Below are 11105 nucleotides of genomic sequence, written 5' to 3' on the forward strand. Positions count from 1 at the left end.
TCTTGCAGCACTGTCAGAACTGTGATGGAAAGAACTAAAAGAATATAGCCGATCCACTGTAATGTCAGTCAGTGATTATGAGTCTGCATGTAAAATACGCGCCAGAGCTGTGGTGTGTTGTTGATGACATCTTCTTGATTCAAAGTCTTGACACAAAAACAACACTACCCACTGGAGAGACCACCAGTCGACCAGCGGGTGCCATACACTCTCCTACACAGAGTTCCATGCAGCCAGCATAGTACCTCTGACCAGGGATAATATTTAACCTTATATAGTCTCCCTGCTCTGCCACAGGCCAGAGAGAATTGATGATTCATCACATCTATATATTTCTTTAGTTTTTACGAGTCTCCACATCTGATTTGGTAGGAATCATATAGAAAGAACCATAAAACACTGGTCGAGATATTCCTCTAACAAGGATGTTTACTTCCAGGTTCTGAAATAACAGAATGATACAATGTAGCAGCTTATATTTAGCACTTATTATCATGAAACAACATTTGTGAATATCCCATTATATTGAAACTACAGCAATAAGTTCACAATACATGACACTGTCATGCAATGACTGCTCCTCAAGTTTCACGCAACTTTGAAAAAGTCTAGCAAAACTACAGATAGTAAATTCCATGAATTAACACTGAGCATGTTGACTTAATATTGATTCTAAAACTACAAACTGACTCTAAAATCCTGACATTATAACAGAAATCTGCCATATAGTTACAAAACACAATGTATCAGAGCGCACCATTACCACGAAAATAGGATACAGTTTTGCACGTGACCAAATAATTGAACATTCCTATAATTGCAAAAATACTCTGAAAATAGTATAATACACCGCCACAAACATGGATATATTATAAGAGTGACATTTGTACCTGAAGAGTGCATCTCGACCATCTCTGAAACTTCAATATATACTTGCTCTCAACAAACTCCTTTTGACCATCGCGGGTCACTCATGCTCTGCTCGCAGTAAACTTTCAACAGCCAGGGAGCATCTATTGTATCAAATGTCAACGACTTAAGCCACTACTACGATGTATCTACAGTCAGAGAACTTAACTACTGGTCAAATAAAGATATTATTCCAAACTAGTACACAAAATGCAAAATACTGCTGCACATTTCCTGACTAGAAACAATTCTGCAAAATATTATGATTACATCAGGGAAAACCAAACAAATTGTAGTCATGACCACACTAAATATACACTATTAGTCTCTAAAACCAAAACAGTTACAACATAATAAGACTGTCTGCATGGTATTCCATAATACCAATGTACATGATAAAATGACAAGCTCTTTTATACTGACACACAAATAAAACTAACCATAGCAGAATAATTCAGGTGCAACCTAGCCTTTAGACAACATGTAATATTATTCCAAACAATCCTCGGGGCAACAAAATGAGCATGATAACAAACTGGTCTTATGCTTCCAAGATAAGACAACATCTCTGCACAGAACGCTTGTATACCCCATTCTTGGTGCGAACTTTGACATTTCTGATGATTCCATCCTTACCCGGATACACATCAGTAATTCGAGCAAGGTCCCATTTACCTCTGGGTGCACCATAGTCAACAAGTAACACAATGTCTCCTTCTTGTAACTGTCGGCCTTTTACTTGCCACTTACTTCTCCCCATTAATGTCGGTAGGTATTCTCTCAGGAAACGCTTCCACACTTGCTGAACAAGCATTTGAACATATTCAAATCTCTTATGAAGGTTCCTAGTTTCCTGAAATGGACCCTGAGGGACCTCAGCTGAAGCTCTTCCAAGAAGAAAATGATTTGGGGTGAGAGGTTGAAGGTCATTTGGGTCACACCTTGAATAACCCAGTGGTCTGCTGTTGATCAAACATTTAACTTCTGCAAATGCTGTTGACATTTCATTCCAGGTAAGTACCTGATGTCCAATGGCAACTTTCAAGGCTTGCTTTACTTGTTTAATTAAACTCTCATACAGTCCTCCTTGATGTGGGCTTAAAGGAGTTATAAACTGCCACTTGACTCTATGAAGCACTGCAAAATCCTGGATTTGCTTTTTCCCTTCCTCAACCAATGCCCTGAGTCTCTCTCTGCCCCTACAAATGAGGTACCATTATCAGAGATAATTTTCTGTGGCCATCCATGATTTGCAGCAAAGCGCCGAAGAGCTTTGAGAAATGCTTGTGTTGACAGTCCATCAACAATTTCTAAGTGAATTGTTCTCACATTTGCACATGCAAATATTGAGCCCCAAGCCTTTGTTGTCTTGTTCCTTCCATATTTCAACAAAAATGGTCCAAACAGATCAACACCCGTTACAGTGAATGGAGGGGAAAATGGCATCAGTCTTTCTGGGGGGAGGTCTGACATCAAGGTTGTATGACCAGGTTGTCGAAGCTTTCGACAAATAACACAATTTCTCACTACAGCCTTTGCCAGACTCCTTCCTCGAACAATCCAGTATGTTCTCCGACATTCGCATAATGTCCTCTCTGGTCCTGCATGACCCATTTTCACATGTACATCTTGCATTATCAGTCTGCAAATGTGGTGACCTGCAGGTAACAATATAGGATGGATCTGATCATACTGCAAAGGGGAATGCCGCAATCTGCCTCCCACTCGGATGATACCATTCGCAACAAATGGAGCAAGGTCAATGAAATCCGTTTCCCAGTGAAGCATCCCTGCTTGTACATATTTCACCCAGAACAATTCAGCTGCAGCTACTTCATGACACTGTAGAGATATTTCACACTCAGTCTGCTGTGAGATCTTTCTTACTTTGTCTCGAAGTCTTTGGATGAATCGAAGACAGTAGGCTGTAACCCTCAAGAGACGCTGCCAGCTTGACACATTCTCTGCTTCAATGACTGGTAACACTGGGATACATGAAGCAACAAGTTTAGATTTCCTCATCTCTGAACTGTCTTTCACAACTACTTCATCTGTTGGTTGTATAGGCCATTGCTCAGTTGGCAGTTTCAGGAAAGATGGACCATGAACCCATCTTCCATTTATCTCCTCGACAGATATGCCACGACTCAAGTCATCAGCTGGGTTCAAGGCTGTTGGCACATACTTCCAGTGACTTGCATCCCAAACAGATTGAATCTCCGCAATACGAACACCTACAAAGGCCTTGAATGATATTGAATCAGAGTGTATCCAGTGGAGCACAATCCGAGAGTCAGTCCACAATGTTACATCTGATGGCTTCTCTTTAAATTCAATACAGATTGTCTTGGCAAGCCTTGTGGCAACCAAGGCAGCCATAAGTTCCAACCTTGGTATGGTTGTTTGATGCAGTGGAGCCACTCTCGCCTTGGCAAACACCAATTGTACTTCTGTACCTCTCACAGTTGGCCACAATAGGTATGCTGCCGCTCCATAGGCTCCCATACTTGCATCACCAAACACATGTAGCTCGGAAGAACCGACAGAGTCACATGGCTTCAGGCATCTTACAAATTCAACATGTTCAAGCCTTTTCATCTCTGCAAATAATCCTTGCCATAGTTCACACATCTCGTCAGGTAGGGGGTCATCCCAGTCCAAGGACTTGTGTCTCCAGACATCTTGCATTGCCATCTTGGCTTTTATAGTGACTGCTGCTGCCAGACCTAGGGGGTCATATAACATTGACATCTTTGACAGCACTATCCTCTTGGTATACTTCTCTGTGCTCAGATCTCTGACAACAAAGCTCATAGTATCCATCACAGGATTCCATCCTAAACCTAAGGTTTTGACCTCCTCACCATCAAGACTAATATCTGTTTCATTCAGCTTTCCTCGCTTCTCCAGTGCAAGCTGTTTGCGAACCTCCTCCAGTGAACAATACCATTCCTTTATCTGGAACTGTCCTGTGGCTAGGATTCTGTCAAGATCATGCATTCTCTTTAAAGCTTCATCAGAAGTTTCACAAGAATGTATTAAGTCATCCATGTATCTGTCTCTCTTCAACACATTTGATGCATCAGGATAATCTTCCTTATGTTGATCTGCCATAAGGAGGACAACATAACTCGCCATGTCAGGTGATGGTTTGTCACCAAATGTGACTCGGAGAAGTCTGTAGACAGTAGGGCATGTGGCTGTTTCCATGTCTCTCCAGAGGAATCTATGAACATGTGTATCACTATCTTTGAGTTTTATCTGTAAATACATCTTGGAAATGTCTCCAACTATGGCAACAGGTTCTTCACGAAACCTAAGAAGAACGCCAAGTAGGTTTCCTATCAACCCTGGACCTTTGTACAAGTAGGAGTTCAGTGACACACCTTGGTACTGACACGCTGGGTCAAACACCACACGAAGGGGTGTGCTTGGTTTATCAGGCCGGTAGACTCCGTGATGAGGAAGATAATACACTGGTCCCTGATCACAATGTGATTTACTCATATCAACTTTCTCAGCCCAGGCATTCTGTTCATATTCATGAATGGCGTCATTGTACATCTTCGCCTTTGCGTCGTCTTTCTGGAGACTGCGTTCCAGAGAACAGAGGCGCTTCTCGGCAAGAAAGTAGTTGTTTGGCAATGATGATGGATCCCTTTTCCATGGAAGACCAATCTCATATCTATCTCCCTGCTTGACACAAGATGCTTGCATCAATTCAAGTGCCTTACGATCTTCGGCTGACATAACTTCAGTTGGGCAGTCACAATTGGGAGCCTGAATCCCAAGGGTCTCAAAGTCATAAAACTTCTCAAGATTAACTTTGTCAATAAAGTTAACTGAACAGATGGATGATAGACGTTGTGTTTTGTCTGGTCCCATCGCATACCATCCTAGTTTCGTCCGCTTCCCAATTGGTTCAAATGGCAGTCCTTGGCGTACCTCTTCTTCCGCATGCAGGTGACTGTAGTGTACTCCCAATATCAGGTCAATCGGTCCAGCTTTGTGTGGGAAGTCAATATCCTGCAAGTGAGGAAATGAATGTAACCATGGCCTATCCAAGGGCTGCATACTCAAGACTGTCTTGTCAATCTCATAGGCATCTATCTGGAATTCTTCCCCGCTCTCTAGAGGTGAAACCCAAAACTTTACTCGTCGGCTATTGACATTTTCCAACCTTTCACATCCTACTAATGACAAATGAAGTCTCTCTTGTTTGCCTTGGAGTCCAAGAGCCTTTGCAAAATCCTTTCTTATGACTGTGGTCCCTGCACCACCATCCACTAAGACATTCCCTTCTCGTGTTCTGCCATTCTGTGCTTTGAACATTACTCTCACTACTGGCAATATGCTATCACAATCCAGAGGTGTCGTGACTGAGCTTGCTATTGGTGGATCCATGTGGAGCAGTTTATGGTGAGTCCTTTTGCAGCCATTTGTAGCACACTGTTTCCTTGACTTGCACTCTCTCTAGCTAAGTGTCCTCTCACCAGACAACTGAAACATAGTCTGAGATCTTTGACCTTCTGCACACGTTCTGATACAGATGAATCAACAAATGTGGGACACTCAGAAACTCGGTGTTCCTCTTCACACATGTAACACTTTGGTGTTCTCTTTATTTGCTGCTGTGAATATACACCCCTTTTCCTATCCCTAGGGTTTGGAAAATTTGGTTTCCAATCTGTCTTGCCCTTTTCAATGTCACCAAAATCAGGATCAAACTCAACTTTGACCCTTTTTCTCACAAAGTCACTAATATGAGTCACTGAAGGCACTTCACCCTTCTCTCTAAGATCTGTAGCAATAAATTTCCACTTCTCTATGAGGTGTGATGGCAGACGGGTCACAATCTTCCGTAGATTATCATTGGCATTCACATCTGCATAGTAATTTATGCGTTGGAGGGTTGCAATGCAGTTAATTAGGTCAAGTGAAAAGTCACGCAAGGCATCTCTATTATTTCCAGGAATCTTTGGCCCCTTTGTCAGCTTGTTAATATGTGCACGTGTAATAATGCTTGCCTGACCAAACTGATCTTGTAGAATCTTCAAAGCTGTGGCATACATTGTTCCACTTGAACCAAGTCCAGATATAGCCCTCTCTGCATCACCTGATACATGCATTCTCAGCTGCATCATCCTCATATCATCTGACAGATGAGGTTTATTATGAATATGAATTTTGAACTTCTCAATAAAGTTCACATACTCCAGAGGGTTTCCATCAAACTTCCCTAAGGTAACAGCTGGAATGTCTTTGCTGGCTTCCAACTTAAATAGAGCCTCAGCAATAGACATATTATTCAAATTTGAAGGCAACTCTGTCTCTGTAAACTCAACTAGACCTCCTATCCATGTATCAAATGGCTGGTTCTGTTGTAAAGGGCCTGGCTTCTCAACTGCCGATGACTGTTGTCCAGTATGTGAGCTTTTGCCACTAGACAAACTTGATGGGATATCATCTTTCTCACTGGTGTTAGATTGTGACTGATCCGGTGAATCTGTGGATGTGTCTGTAAGATTCTGTTGATTTGCCCCTGTGTCACCAGAATGACCATCAGCTGATGAATTCTGTTCAGCATTGCTCCCTGAACCCGATGGAGTAGAATGATGAGACTTATTAGCATGATTAGACTTTGTAGTCTTCTGTTTCTGTGATTTACTGTGTGATAGATCTTCCTCTCCATTTTCACTAAGTGAAAGTAAGTAATCTTCAGCCTCTTCCTCAAAGGTGTAGATGTCATTTATTAAATCAGCCTCCCACTGGTCTAACCTGGCAACCTGAGTTTCATCAACATAGGTATAGAGTTCTGCATGTATCTCACAGGCCTTAGTATAGTCTGTACGTAACTCCTCCAGTTCTTTCAACAGTCTTCGTCGACTCACATTCTCTTGAGCAATAGCTTCTTGCACTCTATGGATAGTTCTAGTTATTTTTCCTCGAATACTCTTTCTCTTATTCTTCACCAACTTGATTCTCCCTTCAATATCTTGGGTATGTAGATCATCACCCGTGCCAGTATCATCAGGTGATGGTGAACTCATGATTCTCTCTAGCTACCAAGCTGAACACTGTACTTTACTCTTCAGAAAATTGGTAGGAATCATATAGAAAGAACCATAAAACACTGGTCGAGATATTCCTCTAACAAGGATGTTTACTTCCAGGTTCTGAAATAACAGAATGATACAATGTAGCAGCTTATATTTAGCACTTATTATCATGAAACAACATTTGTGAATATCCCATTATATTGAAACTACAGCAATAAGTTCACAATACATGACACTGTCATGCAATGACTGCTCCCAAGTTTCACGCAACTTTGAAAAAGTCTAGCAAAACTACAGATAGTAAATTCCATGAATTAACACTGAGCATGTTGACTTAATATTGATTCTAAAACTACAAACTGACTCTAAAATCCTGACATTATAACAGAAATCTGCCATATAGTTACAAAACACAATGTATCAGAGCGCACCATTACCACGAAAATAGGATACAGTTTTGCACGTGACCAAATAATTGAACATTCCTATAATTGCAAAAATACTCTGAAAATAGTATAATACACCGCCACAAACATGGATATATTATAAGAGTGACATTTGTACCTGAAGAGTGCATCTCGACCATCTCTGAAACTTCAATATATACTTGCTCTCAACAAACTCCTTTTTGACCATCGCGGGTCACTCATGCGCTCGCTCGCAGTAAACTTTCAACAGCCAGGGAGCATCTATTGTATCAAATGTCAACGACTTAAGCCACTACTACGATGTATCTACAGTCAGAGAACTTAACTACTGGTCAAATAAAGATATTATTCCAAACTAGTACACAAAATGCAAAATACTGCTGCACATTTCCTGACTAGAAACAATTCTGCAAAATATTATGATTACATCAGGGAAAACCAAACAAATTGTAGTCATGACCACACTAAATATACACTATTAGTCTCTAAAACCAAAACAGTTACAACATAATAAGACTGTCTGCATGGTATTCCTTAATACCAATGTACATGATAAAAATGACAAGCTCTTTATACTGACACACAAATAAAACTAACCATAGCAGAATAATTCAGGTGCAACCTAGCCTTTAGACAACATGTAATATTATTCCAAACTGGATAAAATGGTTCAAACAACCTGCTTATGGCAACTGGACCAATGCTATACATCGAGAAACAATGTTTCAGCAAAACGAGTAATTAAATAGATTGGTTCAAACATACCACTTATGGCGGATGGACCAATGTCATACATCGATATACAAAGTTTCATTGAAAAGAGTAATTGAATAGAGTGGTATAACCAATGTCATACATCGATACATAAAGATTCATTGAAAAAGGGTAATAAATAGAGTGTTTAAGAAACATACTGCGTATGGCAACTGGACCATACATCGAGAAACCAGGTTTCATCGAAGAGGGTAATTGAATAGAGTGGTTAAAGAGACAAACTGCTTTACGGCAACTGGACCATACATCAATAAACAAAGTTTCATTGATAATAGTAATTGAATAAAGTTGTTCAAAACATACCCCTTATAGCAGATGGGCTCATGTCTTACAACGATAAACAAAGTTTCATCGAAAAGGGTAATTGAATAGAGTGGTTCAAAGAACCAAGTTATGGCAACTGGATCAATGTTGTGCATCGATAGAACGAAGTTTCATCGAAAAGAGTAGTTGAATATATTGGTCAAACAAACAACTTATGGCAACTGGACCAAAATGTAACAAATTTGTTTGTAATCGCAGTTAGAGTAAGCTATGGCTTTTGTTATGTTATAGTAATTTGTTAACTCCCTCTGGATCGAAGCAAAAGGAAAGTCTTCCTCGTTTAAGATAAACTTTGAAAATTGTGTTTTTTATTACAAGACAGATTACGTTTAAAGGGTCATTTCTTTTAGAAGGAAAGCCCAACAAAATTGTTTCTTTAGTAAACTGTATATTGATTTCCGCCTTGCTGTTTACCCAGTTTTGGACTTCAATCCAGATTGAGTTCACAATTTCACAATTACATAACACATGACAAATATCTTCTTTGAAATTATGACAAGTTGTACAGATAGGAGAGTTTTGGTATCCAATCTTAAACAAATATTTTCCAACTGGAAGGATTCGGTTAATAATTTTAGATTGAAACCACCGTAATTGAACACTATCAGTTGATCGAAACGGAATTTCATTAATATTCCTCCATTCCATATCTGTATATTGTTTTACTATTTGTTTCTCCCATTGTTGATTGGCTGAAGTCTTCTGGAACTTGGATCCTAATGACACATTATAGTAATATTTTGAGCCCTTTTGGTATTCAGGAGCAAACGAATATTAAATGGTAATAGTGGTGCTGTTAATGGTGTATTATCGTCATAATCAAGCTCGTTTAAATATTTATTCAAAGCCTTTTTACCCCGTGAAATGTTAAATAATTGGAGGAAATATTGTACTTATTTTTGAAATCTAGGTATGAAAAAGAGTTTGACCATCCTAATCTATCAAATCATTGATATATTTTACTCCGGCTTCCTCCCATTGTTTAATAAATATGCATTTTTTATCAATCTTAACATTATCATTATACCATATATACTGTGAGTATGCATCCTTTCGTGTTTTTTTATGCTTATTCAGGAATAGAGCCCAGGATGATAAAACATCTCGCCAGAAGGGGTTTCTTATGTTGTTAATGATATTATCTCTTATATAGATTGCATCCATTTCTAGAATATTACTCGGAATAGTATTTGATTCGTAAAGAAATACTTGATGTATTGTGTTCGAGAAGGTAAATCGTCTAAGACATGAAATCCTTTGAGAAGCAATTACATCCCTTACAAATGGAATATTGAACCCCCGTCCGGAATATTGCATATTACCCTGTTCCTTTTAATCTTATCGGGTTTTCGTTCCAAATAAATTGAAAGCAATTTGCTTGGAAATTTTGTATTACAGTTTCTGGTGGTGTAGGAACGGTAGAAAATAAGAGATTAAGTTTTGGTAACAATAAGGATTTTAACACTGTGTTACGTCCAAACGGCGTTAACGTTCTACATTTCTACATTTTCATTAAATTTTCAATTTCTTTAAATTTTTCGTTGTAATTAGCATCTACCATATTCTCAAGATCAATGTCAAATTTGATACCCAGTAACTTAAATGTTTCAGTACAGTCCATTTTACAGTTCTTCAATAGTTTCATTCGGCTACGTTTTTGGAACAAACATATTTGTTTTATCAATGTTAATTTTTAAACCAGAAAAACGTGCAAAAAGGTTAATGTATTCACGACTGCTTGCAAGCACCTTTCAGTACCATCTAACATTAAGGAAGTATCATCTGCTAACTGCGCTAATAATTGTTCAATAGATCCAATCTTTAATCCTCTGATAGATTTATTGCTTTTAAGTAATCTGGTTAATATTTCAGGGCATACTATGAAAGTATATAGAGAGACTGGGTCTCCTTGGCGACAACCTCGACTTAGTTTAAAAAAGGGACTAGCAAAACCATTTACTAATACACAAGATTCAGAATTTTTGTAGAGCAGTTTTATCCATTTTCGAATGGAAGGGCCGAAATTAAAAGGCGAAAACGTTTTGAATAAATCGCCAGTCTAAAGAATCGAAAGCCTTTTCGAAATTAATAAGCATTAACAAGCCTGGAATCTGATAGGTATCCACATATTCCATAACGTCATACACTTGTCTTGTAACCTCTCCCATATATCTACCCTTTATGAAGCCTTTTTGTTCCTCACTGATAAATGTGGTTAAAGTCGGTTTTATTCTCTCTGCTATAGCTGCAGAGGCAAGTTTTTAACACAATATTAAGTAATGAAATGGGTCTCCAGTTCTTTAAAACTTTTTAGGTTTGCCTTCTTTTTGGAATACAGGTGATGATACCCTGAACTTGTGTATCTGATAGAGCTCCGTTTCTGTAAGCATAATTAAGCGATTTTATAAGATTCACATTTAAATCCCGCCAAAAGAATTTGAAGAATTCTGCAGTGAAACCATCAGGGCCGGGCTTTTTTTCATTTTTCATACGCTTCAAAGCATTAAGAACTTCACCGTATGTTACTTCGCCTTCTAATGTTTCTGCCAATTCATCACTAACCTTGTGGCTATTTGGAAATAAATCTTCGAGATCTATTTGAGAAGTTTCC

The 11105-nt window shown here is 38.9% G+C and overlaps 1 protein-coding gene across 1 annotated transcript; it reads right to left on the reverse strand.

Moving 5' to 3' along the window:
* Positions 1-2016: 2016 nt before the first annotated feature.
* Positions 2017-5241, reverse strand: LOC124255552. Its single transcript, XM_046689496.1, has one exon. It carries the CDS (start codon positions 5239-5241, stop codon positions 2017-2019), a length of 3225 nt encoding a protein of 1074 aa, XP_046545452.1.
* Between the last annotated feature and the right edge of the window lie 5864 nt (positions 5242-11105).

The sequence above is a fragment of the Haliotis rubra genome, unplaced genomic scaffold, assembly GCF_003918875.1.
Source record: "Haliotis rubra isolate DU_JTF1 unplaced genomic scaffold, ASM391887v1 Scf1155, whole genome shotgun sequence".
NCBI lineage: Eukaryota > Metazoa > Mollusca > Gastropoda > Lepetellida > Haliotidae > Haliotis > Haliotis rubra.